The sequence below is a fragment of the Oncorhynchus masou genome, chromosome 13 (genome assembly GCF_036934945.1).
Source record: "Oncorhynchus masou masou isolate Uvic2021 chromosome 13, UVic_Omas_1.1, whole genome shotgun sequence".
In the NCBI taxonomy this organism is placed as follows: Eukaryota; Metazoa; Chordata; class Actinopteri; order Salmoniformes; family Salmonidae; genus Oncorhynchus; species Oncorhynchus masou.
This window is the reverse complement of record NC_088224.1, coordinates 82618346-82638511: the sequence shown is the minus strand read 5'-3', so window position 1 is coordinate 82638511 and position 20166 is coordinate 82618346. Positions and strand designations below refer to the sequence as shown.

The window sequence follows — 20166 nt, the reverse complement described above, 5'->3', positions numbered from 1 at the left end:
ATCCACTCCCAACTCTTGTCTTTCTCGATAGCCCAAACAACCCTTCCCTCTGCCTGCACTACTAACAGGAGGTGGAGTTGCTGTTGGCAAGTAGTGCCCACTGTGTCCTTGGCTTTACAGGCATTGGTTCGATTACTTCAAGCATGCAGTGGTTTAGCTTGGATCCACTTTTCAGTCAGGCTCAGTCCAGAACAGCTTCTACCCCATAGGCCTTTACCCCATAGTTCTGAAAGGATTAGACATGTGTAGGCATTCCATCTGATGGTAAAAATCCACCTAGCCTATCAGAGGGGAGAATGGAGATACTACCATTGCTTATGTCTGTCTAGTTCTTTCAGGTCTACTTGAAGTGCCAAGGTGCTGGAGGCTAAAGAATGTTTCTGGACCGGGCCTCACTGTACCTCTCTTCCTCCACCGACTCTCTTCTGTTCTTCCACAGAGAGTTGAACCGCTCAGACTCAGACTCCTCCCTGTCCCTCTCCCAAATCGGTGATCGTCTGTCCGCCTACAGCTCCAAGGGCCACCTGGTTAAACCCACCTCCTTCCTGTATGGCCAGCCCGTCCGCTCCGCCTCCGACGAGCCCTCCCTGCATGCCCACACCCCTAACGGAGGTAACCGTGTCCATGAAGGAGGAGCCCTGGCCGAGCCAGTCCCAGAGAGCCCCATCCTTATGAACAAGGTGTACAGCATCGAGAAGTCAGCCAGCCTGGGAGAGATGAATGTTGGTCTCGTTGGTATATCTATGTCAGAGTCCTCCCGCTCCCTCAGCCCCAACTCCACTGACGCTGACACCCCCTCCCCCACGGGGGGGCAGCCTGGGGCCACAGGGACCAAGGGAAGCAGCCGCATCCCACAGCTCTCTTCCAAGAAGAGCCCTCTGGAGGAAGACAGCGGCTCCACGGGAGAAGACACAGACTCCGTCGCCAGCCGTAAGAAACACACCTTCAAGATCTTCAAAAAACAGAAGAAATGAGGGCTACTAAAGACTATTAAAGAGCTGTCCAATGTGTATCTCTTATTGTTTCTGTTTTGGAGAAGTTGTTTTGGGTTGTTCACTGGTTACACTCGATGGTGCAAATCTTTGCCTTTATGGATTTGTAGGTACTTTCCCTGAAGAACTGTGGGAGCAACCAGCTATCTGATTATATGATTTTTGTCCTGATTATATTGGGAATGGGTGGTATTGTATAGTGGAATGTAAAGCACTATTTATTTAGTAGGAAAGTGTGCCAGTCTCTCAAAGGGAAACAAGTCTCCTGGGTGGATGTCTTCTGGTTTACTTCAACCTGTATCAGTTTGCATGTCTTCACCTTTGTTTGACTGATATTCTCTGAATGCTCCTCGGTGTTTGCTTGGTTCTTGTCCCTATTCTGCTTAGACAACACTTAACTCAGTTGTTTCATTTGGTTCAGCCCCAGCCCCAGCCACCTTGTTATGTGTTTTGGCAACAAATGGTGTCAGATGGATCTCTTTAAGTACTTAATGGTAGTCATTTTGGTCAACTGTGAGAGGGGGTCTGAACAATACTTGCAAAAACCTCCCGAATCAATTGTGCTAACAAGAAATCTAGCAATCAATGTTGGCAGAACTCTTCCCAGTACAACTGCAGACACAGCAACACACGAGGCAAACATTTCCCTCAGATGGTGCACCTTTCGGTGGTGACGTAGAAGTGCTTGATTTAAACCGTTTGAAGACCCCCAGCACATACAAAGCTAAGTAGCTTGTGTCACAGTGCAAGAAGTAACTGTCCACGTTCTAAGTTCCCCAATAGAAGGGAAAGTTATTAAAAGGACTACTTGAACTATATGAATGTAATGTCAAATGTTTATTGAAGTAAATGTCCACATTTGCAAATTGCCAATCGTATCAATCTACATTGCAGTTGTAAGAGATATCATGAGGAGTGTTGTTGGAGGTGCCAAAACGAAGACTGGTCCAGTGGCCTTTATTCTTCTCATCAGCTATATATGTACTGGACATTAGGTGCCGCTTTAGAATGTGTAGCAATGCCTTCCATTTTATCTGGGGACTCCAAACCAAAATAAGGTGATCAATGACATTGTCACCCACATCATTTTAAGAAGAGCGTTTCAAGCAACGTTTGTATTTCAAAGACTCTCAAGTTGTTTAGAGCATTCTGGAGAGGTGTTTGCTACTTTAGCTTGTTCTGTCGACTACCCTGATCACCTATTTTCACATTATACAGATCCAAAGTCAAGCACACAATAACAGTAATGGCAACTACTGGTAACAATTATAAACTCACGTGCCATTAATGGTTTTGAGGGCACACATGGTTTAGAAAATGATGTCACGATACATTCTGGTTGTAGGGACTCATAACTTCCTAAACAATTGACGTGCTGGACTGCTCCTGAGTCTGCGTAATAACCACAGCAGTTCTCCAGACGACACCATCGCCCCCCAATGGAGGCCCCACACTGCGATTGATGGTATGGATGAAAAATGTAATTATTTTTCTTTCATTGATCAGTTGAAAACACAAACTTCCTATTGGTACTTTTTAAAGTGTGATTTGTACCTCTTCTGCACGATGAAGCTGTAATATGGATTATGCCGTCTATCTGTGAGTGTCTGTATGTTGCCAGGATACTGCACTGAGTTGTATTGATGCATGTCAGCTACTGTATTATCGTCTATAATGGGCTTGAGGCATAGGTCAGCTCGAGCATCATGACCCTCTCCACCCCTACTTTAACTCCCGACTTCTCATTTTGAGCTTCTATTTATGAATACATATATTTGTACAGAGAAAAAAAATGTTGCATCTACTGTGACGTTCTCTAGACTTTTATGGTACTCCTGCATGGTAGCAATAAACTATTTTGAATGAAAGACATGGCCTTTGTTTGTCAGATACGAAGAGCTGCTTGTTGTGCTTTTAGTGGGGATACTAACACGTAAAAACAGTAGCAAGGCGTAAACTTAACTTATCACAGGTTTTCTAGAGTAATTGGTACTGAATAATGAACAGACTTGAGTATTATTTATTTTATGTGCATTTTTTAAACATTATTGTCCCTCTAGTTCACAGTAAAACACAAGCGCAATATGTATTAAATGTGTAAACATTTTCGAATGCCGTAACACATTGAGGGAATTTAGTCGAGATGGTCTGCTCCGAATATCAAATAACCCGTCAATCTACGTGACGCGTCTGATTGCGCAGCTATCAGGTGGAGCTGTGTGTGCATTTATTCCAATATTTACATAAGCACTTGTTTCACTTGTGGACAAAGCAGGATATTAGTCCGGGTTCTCGGCATTGAAACTTTCTCAGGTTTCTTCCAGTCAAAAGGACAGCAAACGCACTTTTTTAAACTAGATTTGACTATATGGTCCTTTATCGGCGTTTTTTACTGCTAACCTTTTAATTTGACATATTTTAGTGTCTTTCGTGTGCTTCTCAGCATGAAAACATTTAAACCACATTTTTGTTGAGCAGCCATCACCTTAAAGGAATGATACACCCCCACACTCGGACCATGAACCAGCATTTCTTGGATAAGTGTTTATTACTGTTTCTCCTCAGTTTACAGGTAGGCTATGTTGTACTATATCTATTTTCAAAATACCTGTCATATACACACACACACACAGTAATGTTTCAATTTAGGTGCTTCATTTTAAAGAAATGTATCAACTTTTAATGTACATACTATTTTGGTGGTTTTCATCCTCTCCCTCCACACAGATGGTTTGGGGTTCAGATCATGTGATGTTCCTGAACCCACCAGCTGAGCCAGTGCCTGGCTACTCTCTGAAAGTGTTGTACTCCTGTTCTAAACCAGCTGTGGTGCTGGTGGAGTGTCTGGTGTCTTATGACACTGGAGTAAGCTCCACGGTGTTCCAGAGACACTGGAGCTGTGAGCCGGGTCCAGACCGGATTAGGACTCTGCTACTGAGCCTCCCTGACTGGCTGGTGTACCAGCCTGACTGGGTTGTGCCTGACACTCAGTGGGTGCTCAGTGGCATGCTGCGTGCCTCAGTCAGTGAGCAGGGATCTGAGGACAGGTACAGGTCAGGCCAGGCCATTGCAGTAGTCAGCTTGCAGCCCACGTCCCCTCTCAGTCGCCCCATGAAGCAGCACCAACTCTGCCCTGGCTGGGCTACACAGATGCTGTGGTTAACCCGCAGGACCACCACCCCACAATGCCCTGTGGAACAAGGTAATTACTGTAGAGTTAGTAAGAAAAATGTCAGTCCACAATGATACAATAGTTGACAATACAAAGTAAAGATTTTAAAAGCCACATTGTGGACCACTCAAATAGAGCTTTGAGACACTAAAAGCAGTCATAGTCAAACAAGGTGTAAGTGTAAGACAGCTATTCATTTTCAACATATTTAGTCTATAAACTATAACAAACTTCATACAAACCTTTATATCCTACCTATATCCTTCTCATTTTATCACAAAATAATCTCCCATTCAGAGACTGTCAATTTGTTGTCGTCCATGTATGCCTCAACTGGAGAGAACTTTGGCATCACCAAGACTTTAAATGCCTATAGCAACGAGGTCCTGGAGTACTTGCGACTCCAAGATATTTCTTTTCCATGGTAAGACCACTAGCTACATAGTCTGTATGTGCATGCTAAAAGACGTGGGCTTCATGTTGGGGATATTAACATAGGATAATATTTGATACTTTTATTCTCTCCTGTTGCCAGGTGTGTGTTCTCCATCTGGGTGTTCCTGACCCAATCCTGCCAGGAAAACTTGTGTGCCGTTTTTCACCACATAGACTATCAAAATAACTATGCCACTCCCAATTTGTTCCTTAAAAGATCAGGTAACATTGCTCTTCTATCCTCACTTCTCAAATGGCCAGATGCATTATTATACCAGTATAATGCCTATTCCTTAGTTATGACGTGTTCTGCAGGCCAGCTGCATGTTCAGATGCATGGGGAGACTGGGAGGTCCTCAGCGTTCCTTTGCCCATTCCAGGTGCCCCTGGCCCAGTGGTGCCACATCAACATGGAGCTGCGTGGCAGAATGGTCAGTATTACCCCCATACCCACAGTAGACAGGAAATCAATGTTTCAGGAGTTGAACCAGTAATGTCTTCACTCTTCTTCTGAATTATGTTTAGGTGGATGTTACCATGGTGTGCATAGATGGGCAGCAACGTTTGGTTCATACTGCAGAACACATGTGAGGATGAACACAAAACAAAAGAAAGAAACCTATAGCACAGGGGTGTGCAATTCTAGTCCTTGAGGGCCTGATTAGTGTCACAGTTTTTGCCCCAGCTAACACACCGGAATCCAAAAATCACCTAATCATAATATTCAGTTTAGAATGCATTTTGATTAATCAGCTGTGTTTGCTAGGGATGGAGAAAAAGTGTGACACCAATCAGGCCCTGGAGGACTGGAGTTGCCCACCCCTGCTATAGCATGTCAGCATCATTTTGAATATGGAGCTGGTTTCTTACAGGTTCAGAGATCCTATACACCTGGATGACACGGAGGGCTACTTTGTGGTCAGTGGAGGTCAATTTATGAAGGGAATTGAAGGTTATTATGGACCGTTGGTGTACTATCGAAACAGAATACCCGACGTCAGGCCGGTAAGAATCACAGTCAGACACGTCCAAATCCATCTGTAATTCAACAAAACATGTCACACCTGTATTAATTTGTCTCCCACAGTCTGAAGTCATTGTTCCAGACCCTATTAGGATTCTGAATTTGACTGGATGGCTACAGTCCTGTCAGGAATTTCAGTTGGAGCTTCATGTCAAATTGACTGGGTATTTACTGAGAGCCAGAGAGAAACAAGAGTCTGGTAATGACTTGTAATATCCACTAGATGGCATGATGGTGTATAAAATATTCAGTGGCTCACAAAGTTAGTGTCACTCCAACCAAACTGAAACTACCTCTGTTTTCCAGAGAACTGTATGGATGCTTATCATGAGTGGACATTAAAATGTCATTTAGCTGTGACACCACACTGTGAACCCTGGGAGGCACCCAATGCCCCTCAAAGACGCTATGCAGTTAATCTGGCAAAGATACTGGCCACCAAGCATGGTAAGAGCTGGTCATAATAATACTCTTCTCCAATTATTTTAACCTCCAAAGATGTTCCACCAGTTAACGCCATCAACACCATTTAATGAGGATGTTGCAATCTTTCTAATGTTATTGTTTATACTGTATACCCAGGTGGCAGAAAGGTTGATCTGGCATCCGTGGGAAGAGCTCTGTACTCCTTGTCTCTGCGTAAGCTGCGTCAAGAGAGCACTGGATCCACTGGAGTAGTTAACAAGATAATGGCCCTTCTGCTGCAAGCTGGCTGTCTGGGGAACAACAGAGCTCTACACCTGTCATCAGTGCTCTACAGCAGTGGTGTAGGAGTGGAGAGGCAGCCCAATAAGGTGGGTGGATGAGTGTGTGTATTCAGGTGTATGTCGTCATGACTACGGTTAGGAGTTTTTCATGGTCAGGAGAAACTCCAGACCCCCTATTTGTACTTTGCATGTCTCTTATTCCCCTCATCCTCCAGGCATGGTTACTGTCCCTGCTGTCAGCCCAGAAGGACTGGAGACTGGCCCTGCTGCGCCTGGGGCACCTGCACCAGCGAGGTGAGCATGGCATCCCACCAGACTCTGACCTGGCCTATGCCTACTACTCTAACATCGCCAAGCAGACATCCTCCGACCATCACAACCCCTCACCTCAGCAGGTAGGCCTTGTGCCTGAAGCAAGATCATCTCAGCCTGTGCAAGTATTATACAATCCTAAAACATGTCATTTAATGAAACTGCTCCTCATCTAGTATGTCTGTTTTGCAGATGTTTGTAGAATCTATTTACCTGAACAACGATGAAGTGCTTCGGTTCCAAACCAATGAAAACCATGATTTCTTTCACTGGTTAAAACTCCAGGCCCGCAATGGAGCCGCAGATGCAGAGGTACTATACATCTGTCTGATTTCAGTATTTAACTATCTCAATAAATCTTTTGTGATAATGGTTGAACTGCTCTTCTATAGCAAGCTGTGGCCCGCATGCTGTTCTGGGGCCAGCAGGGCGTGTCTCCAGACATCCAGACTGCTGTGAGACACTATGAGAGAGGAGCTGTCCGTCTGGGGGACCCAGTGTCCATGTATGACTATGCCATAGTCCTCATGCAGGTCAGAGGTCAATTACTCAGTTTGATGACACAGTCAGTCTCTATAGTCATTCTAAGTTCAATGATAGTAATGTCTAGCCTATTTTGACAATACCATCATCACGTTTAAGGGCCAAGGAGTCAAGAAAGACATTCCAAGGGCAGTCACTTTCCTGAAGAAAGCAGTAGAACAGGTTGGTCAAAATTATGTGCAGGACTTTATCATTATGCATGGGCTGTAAGGACTACAATGACGCCTTCAAAATAGCTCATCATAACATTCAATCCCACAGGGTTTCACGCCAGCGATCAATGCCCTTGGCTGGTACTATGAGCAGTTTGAGAAAGACTACCAGCGGGCAGTGCAGCTGTGGGAACAGGCTGATAAACAAGGCAGCTCAGATGCTGCTATGAATCTGGGTGTCATGTACTCCCAAGGCCTGTATCCTGGGAAAGCTGCAGACAAGGTCAGGTCGACTGTCAGTATACCCTGTGGTCTCCTACGTAGCTCACACACTGACCGGCATCTATTGGACTGAGATAATGAACCAACAGTGTTTTTGTCTCTCCCAGTTCGTGGCCTATACCTACTACCTGAAGTCTGCCCAAAGAGGAAACATAGATGGCTCCATTCAGCTGGCTGATGTGTGGACCACAGGGATCCCTGGCCGAGTCAAGAGGCGTCCAGCAGATGCTGTATTGTTAGTCTCTAAATTCATTCGTTTTTTTTATGAATCTGATTAAAACATTACTTTTCATTGCTTGCCAATCAATCTGTTTTTACCACAGATGGGCTAAGTGGGCAGCTGAGCACAATGGACACCTTGGAATGGTCCTCAGGAAGGCCTTGGATTCCTATCTTAAAGGGGATAGGTGACCATCTCTCTTGTTAGAACATTACACGATAAGACTAATTTGTGATGTTTGTTATTGTATGACCCTAATGTCTCTACTGTTTTACAGCTTAATGGCCTTGTTGTATTACATGATGGCAGCTGAGTCAGGATTTGCAGCCGCCCAGTTCAATGTGGCGTACCTATGTGAACAAAACCCTGTGAGTTTGATTGGTGAAACTTGTTTCCACAGTGATGATACAGTATATCAATGCATAACTATACTGAACAAAAATATAAAACGCACCATGCAAAAATATTTAATATAATACATTTATTAGGCCCTAGTCTATGGATTTCACATGACTGTACAGAATACAGATATGCATTGGGTTTACAGATACCTTAAAAAAAGGTGACATGTCATACAGCGTGACACATCTCCTTCGCATCGAGTTGATCAGGCTGTTGATTGTGGTTTGTGGAATGTTGTCCCACTCCTTTTCAATGGCTGTGCAAAGTTGCTGGATATTGGCGGGAACTGGAACATGCTGTTTTACACGTCGAACCAGAGCATCCCACACATGCTCAATGGGTGACATGTCTAGTGAGCATGCAAGCCATGGAATAACTGGGACATTTTCAGGTTCCAGGAATTGTGTACAGATCCTTACAACATGGGGCCATGCATCATGCTGAAACATGAAGTGATGGCGGCGGATGAATGGCACGACAATGGGCCTCAGGATCTCGTCACAATATCTCTGTGCTTTCAAATTGCCATCAATAAAATGCAATTGTATTTGTTGTCTGTAGCTTATACCTGCCCATAACATAACCCCACCGCCTCCATGGGGCACTCTGTTCACAACGTTGTCATCAGCAAACCACTCGCCCACAGGATGCCATACACCCTTGTCTGCCATCTGCACGGCACAGTTGAAACCAGCATTCATCTTCTCCAACGTGCCAGTGGCCCTCGAGGGTGAGCATTTGCCCACTGAATTTGGTTTACGACATTGAACTGCAGTCAGATCAAGAACCTGGCGAGGACGATGAGCACGCGGATGAGCTTCTCTGAGACAGTTTCTGACCGTTTGTGCAGAAATTCTTCAGTTGTGCAAACCCAAACAAGCTGGATGTGAATTTCCTGGGCTGCAGTTGTGATGCTGGTTGGACTTACTGCTAAATTCTCTGCAACATGTTGGACTTGGCTTATGGCAGAGAAATTAACATTAAATTATGTCAACAACTCTGGTGGGAATTGCTGCAGTCAGAATGCTAATTTCACGCTCCTTCAAAAAACTTGAGACATTCGTGGCATTGTGATGTGTGACAACTGCACATTTTAGAGTGGTCTTTTGTTGACCCCAGCACAAAGTGCACCTTGGTAAAGGTCATGCTGTTTAATCAGCTTCTTGATATGCCACACCTGTCAGGTGGATGGATTATCTTGGGATAGGAGAAATGCTCACTAACAGGGATGTACACAATTTGTGCATAAAATTTGAGAGAAATAAGCATTTTGTGCATATGGAACATTTCGGGGATCTTTTATTTAGCTCATGAAACATGGGACCAACACTTTTCATTTTGCATTTATATTTTTATTCAGTATATATAAATATGTGACACACATGTAGTTATAACTGACCTTTCCAATAGGGAGGTTTCCTGGATCCCACTTTTGCAGTGCAGTGTATGAGGAGATACTACAACCTGACCAGCCAGGCACAAGATCCTGATCCCTATGGTGAATTGTCTTTGACACAAACAGTCAGCATTGACTATGTTGTTGTACTTTTCTCAGAGAGATTGTTTTAATATTACCTCAATCCATCCTCTGCAGCCCTGATCAGGATGGGTGACCTGCTGTATGAAGGACATGGGCAGAGACTGAGAGATGTGGCAGCAGCAGCAGAGATGTACAAACAGGCAGCACTAAGGAGTGACCCTCGGGTATGCCAGCCAGGTTACATACGTGTGATGTCATTGCCATCTCATTAAAGAAATTCCTTCCCACTCATCTGCAACCCTTTGTGTGTGTGTGCGTGTGTGTGTGTGTGTGTCTCCGCATGCTTTTCCTCACAGGGCTGGTACAGTCTTGGTGTGCTTGTTCAAGAGGAACAGGGGTTAGCGTTGTCCGTCCTGTCTGAACTGGGTCTGACACAGCATTACATGGCAGATAACACTGAGCTGGCGACTACACTTTACCGCAGGTATGTACTGTGGTACTGTACACCATTTACAACACGAGAATGCCATGTACACTACCTGAGGATATGATGGTCAGTGGCGGTCAGTGCCGTTAAGATTTGGGAGGACGATAATTTTTTTAGGATCATGGCCTTATTTCTGTTACAGCATATTGGATGACTGTCATTCATTTTCCATGTACCCAGTTCAATGTAACATAGATAGGTTTAGACTACTACATGATATTCTAAGTGTCCCTATACCCATCATGAGGTTGCTACAACCTAGCCTATGAATGAAAGTTTACAGCATAGGTGCATACAAGTCGCTTGTGGACATCAGTGCACAACACATCAGCTGTCTGTGATCGGAAAAAAAGTCTTTAACCTTTATATCAAAACTGCTAACCGCTACACACAGCCTTCATCGTTGTCACCATATTAGCTAACGTAAAGTCAACAACATAGCTACTAGAACACGTTAGTAAATCCACTAGTATCATGCAGTACAGTGTACAGTAAGCAAGCAGTTTAGCAGTTACACTGCTGGCAATAAATAAAATAAAAATGAAAAGCTTACCTTGACTTGGAGGAGTTAGCCATAGCCAGCTAGGTAACATAGCATCCCTCTCTGTTTGAGCTGGGTGTTTGAATAGGCTAAACTAACTAGCTAAATGCATTTGCTAGCTAAGTAAGTGTAAAAAAAATAGATATCTCTCTCGCACTTCTTCATTTTTGAATAAATTAATTTGTTGAAAACGGTTAAACTATTGTCTTTCACTCTCTTTGAGTCAACTACTCACCGCCTTTTATGCACTGCAGTGCTTGCTAGCTGTAGCTTATGCTTTCAGTACTAGATTCATTCTCTGATCCTTTGATTGAGTGGACAACATGTCAGTTTATGCTGCAAGAGCTCTGATAAGTTGGAGGACGTCCTCCGGAAGTTGTCATAATTAATGTGTAAATCTATGGAAGGGGGTGAGAACCATGAGCCACCATGGTTTTGTATTGAAGTCAATGTACCCAGAGGAGGATGGAAACCAGCTGTCCTCCAGCTACACCATGGTGCTACCCTACTGTTGATGCTACTGTAGACATTCATTGCAAAACAGTGTGTTTTAATCAATTATTTGGTGACAATAATATATTTAGTATAGTTTTATCTAAAACTATTTTAATTTTTATGAAATTCACTGAGGAGGATGGTCCTCCCCTTATCCAGTCTGGTATAATATTGTCAACTGGTTAGGCTGTTCTCACTGCACAATTCCTATACTTTTCCATAGGTGCAGAGACTCCAACAGTACAGCAGAGTCCTACTTACCCTGCAGCCTTGCCCTATTCCATGCCTATCTGCAGTCTTTCCAAAAGGACTACAGTGCTACTATCAAGGTATGTATGATTTTTGAACATTGAACTTGTCCTATTCAACATAGATACAGTATGCCATGAACGTTGATATTGGGCTGTCTTCTCTCCCTCAGGTCTCTGGTACTGTGGTCATGGCAGTTGCAGTTCCACCAATCCTCTTCATCATCCTTTGTGTTCTGAGGGGGCGTGGCATCATGTCTTATTATCACTAGGACCAGGAAACCCATCAGCCTATCAGCACTATGAGGAAGACGACTTGATTGTATCTAGAGCAAAAACTTTTTTCGCAGATTTTTTTTATTTTGTTTTTATAGCTAAAGGTAAATATTTTTTGTGTTTTTATCTTTGTTTTATCTGGAATGAAGATAGCACAATTTCTTAAATTGAATGTATAAAGTTATTTCAATGTTCTGTATGATCATGGTTTACAAAACTGTCTATTGATTGAACAGTATTAATAAAGCAAACTGATTTGAAAATCATTATTTTCTACTGACTGGGGCTCCAGTGTAGAACAGATCAACCAGGGGGATAGACTAGCACCGTGGTGTCCCTGAACAGAGTCATTTTTCAGGCCCATGGAGAACCGTGCTCTGGGCTCCTGGTAATGAATGGCTGGTAATGCCCCAGGGTTTCACCAGCAAGTTGTCACCTGTACACAGACAAACTGGAGACTGGAAAGCACACAGTTAGTTACCCTTCTAATTGAAACAATATGAAATTCCTGAATCATGAGCTGGGTCAGTTGTCTGTTATTAGAGTGTGGTCTGTGGTAACGTCACAGTCAGATCTCGCAATACATTCATAAGCAGGCTGTACATTACTCAGTCTGTGTACCACATGTTTTCTCATACCAGAGTTCTCTGTATAGAGATGCTAAGGTACAGTAAATGTAAATACTACATGATACTGGTGATCAGGTTTATTCATGCAATTATTTGATTGTTTTGTTTTACTCATAAACATGCTTTTGCTAATTGCTACATTTTTGTGACATGCATAATCAGTCCAAAAAACAAAAAAAAGTTATCCCAGCTGTGGTAGAATTTGGCTACTTACAAAAGCAAGCATAGCTGTTTTAAATATTTATAGCAGGCTATACACAGAGGACAAAACATTAGGGACCCATTCCTAATATTGTGTTGCACTCCCTTTTGCCATCAGAACAGCATAAATTTGTCAGACTCTACAAGGTGTTGAAAGGATTCCACAGGGATGCTGGCCCATGGTACCGCCGATGCTTCCCACAGCTGTGTCACGTTGGTTGGATGTCCTTTGGGTGGTGAGCTGTTCTTGATACACACGAGAAACTGTTGAACGTGAAAAACCCAGCAGCGTTGCAGCTTTTGACACATTCCAACCCATGCGCCTGGCACCTACTACCATACCCCATTCAAAGTTACTTAAATCCTTTGTCTTGCCTGTTCATCCTCTGAATGGCACACATACACAATACATGTCTCAAGGCTTAAAAATCCTTCTTTAACCTGTCTCCTCCCCTTCATCTACACTGATTGAAGTGGATTTAACAGGTGACATCAATAAGGGATCATAGTTTCACCTGGATTCACCTGGTCTCCCCTTCATCTACACTGATTGAAGTGGATTTAACAAGTGACATCAATAAGGGATCATTAGCTTTCACCTGGATTCATCTGGTCTCCCCTTCTTCTACACTGATTGAAGTAGATTTAACAAGTGACATCAATAAGGGATCATTAGCTTTCACCTGGATTCACCTGGATTCATCTGGTCTTCCCTTCATCTACACTGATTGAAGTGGATTTGACAAGTGACATCAATAAGGGATCATTAGCTTTCATCTGGTCTCCCCTTCATCTACACTGATTGAAGTGGATTTAACAAGTGATATCAATAAGGGATCATTAGCTTTCATCTGGTCTCCCCTTCATCTACACTGATTGAAGTGGATTTAACAAGTGACATCAATATTCACCTGGATTCACCTGGATTCATCTGGTCTCCCCTTCATCTACGCTGATTGAAGTGGATTTAACAAGTGACAACAAGTGAATTTAACAAGTGACATCAATAAGGGATCATTAGCTTTCACCTGGATTCACCTGGATTCACCTGGTCTCCTCTTCATCTACACTGATTGAAGTGGATTTAACAAGTGACATCAATAAGGGATCATTAGCTTTCACCTGGATGACCTGGTCAGTCTGTGTCATGGAAAGAGCCATCTGTGTTATGGAATGTTTTGTATCCCTCCCAGTTAGGGGGAGTGATGAGCTCTACAGCAAAGTCTCACAACTCAATCGCTGGTTGAAAACTGTTTTCTGCCCCTCCCAAAAGATAGAATTTGTAGATAATTGGCCCTCTTTCTGGGACTCACCCACAAACAGGACCACGCCTGGCCTGCTGAGGAGTGACGGACTCCATCCTAGCTGGAGGGGTGCTCTCATCTTATCTACCAACATAGACAGGGCTCTAACTCCTCTAGCTCCACAATGAAATAGGGTGCAGGCCAGGCAGCAGGCTGTTAGCCAGCCTGCCAGCATAGTGGAGTCTGCCACTAGCACAGTCAGTGTAGTCAGCTCAGCTATCACCATTGAGACCGTGTCTGTGCCTGGACCTAGGTTGGGCAAAACTAAACATGGCGGTGTTCGCCTTAGCAATCTCACTAGGATAAAGACCACCTCCATTCCTGTCATTATTGAAAGAGATCATGATACCTCACATCTCAAAATAGGGCTACTTAATGTTAGATCCCTTACTTCAAAGGCAATTATAGTCAATGAACTAATCACTGATCATAATCTTGATGTGATTGGCCTGACTGAAACATGGCTTAAGCCTGATGAATTTACTGTGTTAAATGAGGCCTCACCTCCTGGCTACACTATTGACCATATCCCCCGTGCATCCCGCAAAGGCGGAGGTGTTGCTAACATTTACGATAGCAAATTTCAATTTACAAAAAAAAAATATGTTTTCGTCTTTTGAGCTTCTAGTCATGAAATATATGCAGCCTACTCAATCACTTTTTATAGCTACTGTTTACAGGCCTCCTGGGCCATATACAGCGTTCCTCACTGAGTTCCCTGAATTCCTATCGGACCTTGTAGTCATAGCAGATAATATTCTAATCTTTGGTGATTTTAATATTCACATGGAAAAGTCCACAGACCCACTCCAAAAGGCTTTCGGAGCCATCATCGACTCAGTGGGTTTTGTCCAACATGTCTCTGGACCCACTCACTGTCACAGTCATACGCTGGACCTAGTTTTGTCCCATGGAATAAATGTTGTGGATCTTAATGTTTTTCCTCATAATCCTGGACTATCGGACCAGCATTTTATTATGTTTGCAATTGCAACAAATAATCTGCTCAGACCCCAACCAAGGAACATCAGAAGTTGTGCTATAAATTCACAGACAACACAAAGATTCCTTGATGTCCTTCCAGATTCCCTCTGTCTACCCAAGGACGCCAATGGACAAAAATCAGTTAACCACCTAACTGAGGAACTCAATTTAACCTTGCGCAATACCCTAGATGCAGTTGCACCACTAAAAACTACAAACATTTCTCATAAGAAGCTACCTCCCTGGTACACCGGTGTGCCTCAAGGTTCCGTTTTAGGACCACTATTGTTTTCACTATATATTTTACCTCTTGGGGATGTTATTCGAAAGCATAATGTTAACTTTCACTGCTATGCGGATGACACACAGCTGTACATTTCAATGAAACATGGTGAAGCCCCAAAATTGCCCTTGCTAGAAGCATGTGTTTCAGACATAAGGGAGTGGATGGCTGCAAACTTTCTACTTTTAAACTCGGACAAAACAGAGATGCTTGTTCTAGGTCCCAAGAAACAAAGAGATCTTCTGTTGAATCTGACAATTAATCTTAATGGTTGTACAGTCGTCTCAAATAAAACTGTGAAGGACCTCGGCGTTACTCTGGACCCTGATCTCTCTTTTGAAAAACATATCAAGACCATTTCAAGGACAGCTTTTTTCCATCTACGTAACATTGCAAAAATCAGAAACTTTCTGTCCAAAAATGATGCAGAAAAATTAATCCATGCTTTTGTCACTTCTAGGTTAGACTATTGCAATGCTCTACTTTCCGGCTACCCGGATAAAGCGCTAAATAAACTTCAGGGGCTGAGTCACTGGCTTACTGGGGCTCTCTCATGCCGTCCCTGGAAGGGGTGCGTCACCTGAGTGGGTTGATTCACTGATGTGGTCATCCTGTCTGGGTTGGCGCCCCCCCTTGGGTTGTGCCATGGCGGAGATCTTTGTGGGTTATACTCAGCCTTGTCTCAGGATGGTAAGTTGGTGGTTGAAGATATCCCTCTAGTGGTGTGGGGGCTGTGCTTTGGCAAAGTGGGTGGCGTCATATCCTTCCTGTTTGGCCTTGTCCGGGGGTGTCCTCGGATGGGGCCACAGTGTCTCCTGACCCCTCCTGTCTCAGCCTCCAGTATTTATGCTGCAGTAGTTTATGTGTCAGGGGGCTAGGGTCAGTTTGTTATATCTGGAGTACTTCTCCTGTCCTATTCGGTGTCCTGTGTGAATCTAAGTGTGCGTTCTCTAATTCTCTCCTTCTCTCTCTCTTTCTCTCTCTCGGAGGACCTGAGCCCTAGGACCATGCCCCAGGACTACCTGACATGATGACTCCTTGCTGTCCCCAGTCCACCTGGCCGTGCTGCTGCTCCAGTTTCAACTGTTCTGCCTTATTATTATTCGACCATGCTGGTCATTTATGAACATTTGAACATCTTGGCCATGTTCTGTTATAATCTCCACCCGGCACAGCCAGAAGAGGACTGGCCACCCCACATAGCCTGGTTCCTCTCTAGGTCTCTAGGTTTTGGCCTTTCTAGGGAGTTTTTCCTAGCCACCGTGCTTCTACACCTGCATTGCTTGCTGTTTGGGGTTTTAGGCTGGGTTTCTGTACATGTCACGCCCTGGTCTTAGTATTTTGTGACGAAAGTGGAAGGAAGCCCAGGAGTCAGCACCAAAAAAATTATTGGGGGAGGCTCACATGGAGTATGGCGACGCCAGGTAGGAGACCTGCGCCAACGTCCTGTGCTTACCGGGGGGCTAGAGAGACCGGGCAGGCACCATGTTATGCTGTGGAGCGCACGGTGTCTCCAGTGCGGGTGCATAGCCCGGTGCGGTACATACCAGCTCCTCGTATCGGCCGGGCTCGAGTGGGCATCGAGCCAGGTAAGGTTGGGCAGGCTCGGTGCTCAAGAGCTCCAGTGTGCCTGCAAGGTTCCGGTCTATCCAGTACAACCTCCACGCATCAGCCCTCCGGTGGCAGCTCCCCGCACCAGGTTTCCTGTGCGTGTCCTCGGCCCAGTCCCACCAGAGCCAGCACCACGCACCAGGCCTTCAGTGCGCTTCGCCTGTCCAGCGCTGCCGGAGCCTTCCTCCTCTCCAGCTCTGCCGGAGTCTCCCGCCTGTTTAGCGCTGTCAGAGCCTTCCTCCTCTCCAGCGCTGCCGGAGTCTCCCGCCTGTTTGGCGCTGCCAGAGCTTTCCTCCTCTACAGCGCTGCTGGAGTCTCCTGCCTGTTCAGTGCAGCCAGAGCTGCCAGTCTGCATGGAGCAGCCAGAGCTGCCAGTCTGCATAGAGCAGCCAAAGCTGCCAGTCTGCATGGAGCAGCCAGAGCTGCCAGTCTGCATGGAGCTGTCAGAGCTGCCAGTCTGCATGGAGCTGCCAGTCTGCATGGAGCAGCCAGAGCCGTCAGTCAGCCAGGATCCGCCAGTCAGCCAGGATCTTCCAGATCTGCCAGTCAGCCAGGATCTTCCAGACCCGCCAGTCAGCCAGGATCCGCCAGTCAGCCAGGATCTGCCGGAACCGCCAGTCAACCAGGATCTGCCAGAACCGCCAGCCAGCCAGGATCTGCCAGAGCCAACTACCTGCCTGAGCCTCCTCTCAGTACTGAGCCTCCTCTCAGTACCGAGCTTCATCTCAGTCCCGAGCTTCCCCTCAGTCCTGAGCTTCCCCTTAGTCCCGAGCTTCCCCTCGGTCCCGAGCTGCCCCTCTGTCCCGAGCTGCCCCTCTGTCCCGAGCTGCCCCTCAGTCCAGTGGGGTCCTTGGTGAGGGTTACTAGGCCAAGGTCGGCGGCGAGGGACGCGATGACAATCAAAGGACGCGATGCAGGTGGACTAAGACTTTGTTGGAGTGGGGTCCACGTCCCACGCCGGAGCCGCCACCGTGGACAGACGCCCACCCGGACCCTCCCCTATGGGTCTAGGTGTGCGGCCGGGAGTCCGCACCTTGGGGGGGGTTCTGTCACACCCTGGTCTTAGTATTTTGTGTTTTCTTTATTATTTTGGTCAGGCCAGGGTGTGACATGGGTTTATTATATGGTGTGTTTTGTCTTGGGTTTTTTGTAGGTGTTGGGATTGTGAATCAGTAGGGTTATCTAGAAAAGTCTATGGTTGCCTGAAGTGGTTCTCAATCAGAGGCAGGTGTTTATCGTTGTCTCTGATTGGGAAGCATATTTAGGCAGACATATTCTTTGAGTGTTTCGTGGGTGATTGTTCCTGTCTCTGTGTTACTGTGTTAGTTTTCACCAGTATAGGCTGTTTCTGTTATGGCAAATGAGTGAGGAGGTGTGGAGTCAGGCGCAGAGAGCAAAGGATGTGGGAAAAACACGCTTGTGGGAAATGTGGGAAATGTGGGAAAACAAATGATCAGAAATATTAACGGACAGCGCGAAACCCAAATTACAAAGAAAATATACTCAAACATAGAACAGACGAACAAGCCCGAAAGAAACAGAAACAGAAACAAACTATAATTACCCTACCCTACCCTAACAACCAAACAAGAAACAGGTGATACCAATCAGACAAAACCAAAGGAACACAGAACAACGGATCGGTGATAGCTAGTAGACCGGCGACGACGACCGCCGAGCGCCACCCGAACAAGAAGGGGAGTCACCTTCGGTAATATTCGTGACAGTTTCAGTTTTCGTGTTACGTTTCTTGTTTTTGTATTGTTCGTGTTTATTTGTTATTAAACATGTATGAAAATTACCACGCTGCATTTTGGTCCGATCCTTGCTACACCTCGTCGTCAGAGGAGGAAATAGAAGAAAACCGTGACAGGACAGCACTTTGAGATATCAGCTGATGTACGAAGGGCTATATAAATAAATTTGATTTGATACAGTGTATAAAGGTAGCCTATACTATACAAACGATTTGTAAAGGGTTCGGGGTATGAAAGGTTTATAAATTGATAGTAAACAATTACAACATAACAAAGACCTAACGACCACGGGGATGTTTGCTGGCGGGATGCAAACTCATCAATATACAGCTCCATGAAAATAGATTAAACTAGAAGGGCAATGATGAACCACAGGTAAGGGGGAAGATTGCAGCAGGAATTTCATCACAGGTATTTTCAAAGTATTTCCAATCTAAAATAGAAACACAATCCTTACAACACATCTGAAAATAAACAGGCAATGCATTTTTTCCCCTAGGGCTGATTCAATCTGTATCAAGGGAAGTATGTAAAATGTAAATGTCATGTCTTATTATGTCTGTTCCTGTCCTTTCTCTTCACTCTGTCTCTCTCTGCTGGTCTTATTAGGTTACCTTCTCTTTCTCTCCTTCTCCAGCTGTTCCTCATCTCCCCTAACTAGCTCATTCACCCTTTCCCCACCTGTTCCCTTTTTTCCCTCTGATTAGGTCTCTATTTCTCTCTCTGTTCCTGCTACTTTCGGTGTCAGATTCTCGTTTGTGTTTCTCATGCCAGAAGCAAGCTATCGTCTCGTTTGCTTCCACCTAGTCCTATCCTGTCGGAGTCTGCCTGGCAGGTGCATCCTGCACTCTACTAACTATCTTTTGTTCCATTGACAACGTCGGAAGAGGATCTATGCCATTCCTGTTTTTTCATTAAAAGAACTCTGTTTCTGTTAAAACCGCTTTTGGGTCTTCACTCAAGTACATAACAGAAGAATCTGACCAAGAATGGACCCAGCGGCTCCGGACCCTTTTCACTCCGCCGTCGAGATCCAGGGAGCGATGCTAGGCAGACACGAGGAGGAATTGTCTGCTGCTCGACATGCCGTTGAGACCCTGGCCGTCCAAGTCTCCGACCTCACAAGACAGGTTCACCAACTCCACCTCGATCCACCGCCCACTTCCAGGGTTTCCGAGTCTCCGGAGCCCAGGATCAATAACCCGCCGTGTTACTCTGGGGAGCCCACTGAGTGCCGCTCATTCCTCACTCAGTGTGATGTGGTGTTCTCTCTCCAGCCCAACACTTACTCCAGGAGCACAGCCCGCATCGCCTACGTCATTTCTCTCCTTACCGGACGGGCGCGTGAGTGGGGCACGGCAATCTGGGAGGCGAGGGCTGAGTGTATTAACCAGTATCAGGACTTTAAGGAGGAGATGATACGGGTTTTTGACCGTTCTGTTTTTGGGGAGGAGGCTTCCAGGGCCCTGTCTTCCCTATGTCAGGGGAATCGATCCATAACGGATTATTCTATTGAGTTTCGCACTCTCGCTGCCTCTAGTGACTGGAACGAGCCGGCTTTGCTCGCTCGTTTTCTGGAGGGTCTCCTCGCCGAGGTTAAGGATGAGATTCTCTCCCGGGAGGTTCCTT

The 20166-nt window shown here is 45.3% G+C and overlaps 2 protein-coding genes across 4 annotated transcripts in view; both read left to right on the top strand.

Annotated features, from left to right (window-relative positions):
• stim1a (stromal interaction molecule 1a) overlaps positions 1-2860 on the top strand; it is a 46677-nt gene extending 43817 nt beyond the window's left edge. For both annotated transcript variants that reach the window (XM_064985277.1, XM_064985276.1), the window contains exon 13: positions 440-2860. In XM_064985277.1, the coding sequence (XP_064841349.1) occupies positions 440-974 (535 nt within the window). In that variant the 3' untranslated portion in view covers positions 975-2860. The remainder of the gene's footprint in view (positions 1-439) is intronic.
• Positions 2861-3237: 377 nt separating this feature from the next.
• Positions 3238-12034, top strand: si:dkey-24p1.6 (protein sel-1 homolog 3). 2 transcript variants are annotated; one of them, XM_064985275.1, is made up of 23 exons: positions 3238-3564; positions 3720-4194; positions 4462-4588; positions 4700-4821; positions 4915-5030; positions 5125-5186; positions 5472-5604; positions 5687-5822; positions 5930-6070; positions 6206-6417; positions 6546-6725; positions 6835-6954; positions 7035-7175; positions 7285-7347; positions 7447-7620; positions 7727-7854; positions 7943-8026; positions 8117-8207; positions 9652-9739; positions 9836-9945; positions 10078-10205; positions 11468-11573; positions 11666-12034. In XM_064985275.1, exons 1-23 carry the CDS (start codon positions 3487-3489, stop codon positions 11762-11764), a joined length of 3114 nt encoding a protein of 1037 aa, XP_064841347.1. In that variant the 5' UTR covers positions 3238-3486; the 3' UTR covers positions 11765-12034. The 2 variants fall into 2 exon arrangements, with proteins under 2 accessions (XP_064841347.1, XP_064841346.1); XM_064985274.1 differs by having other exon boundaries at positions 4897-5030.
• The last annotated feature ends 8132 nt before the right edge of the window (positions 12035-20166 follow it).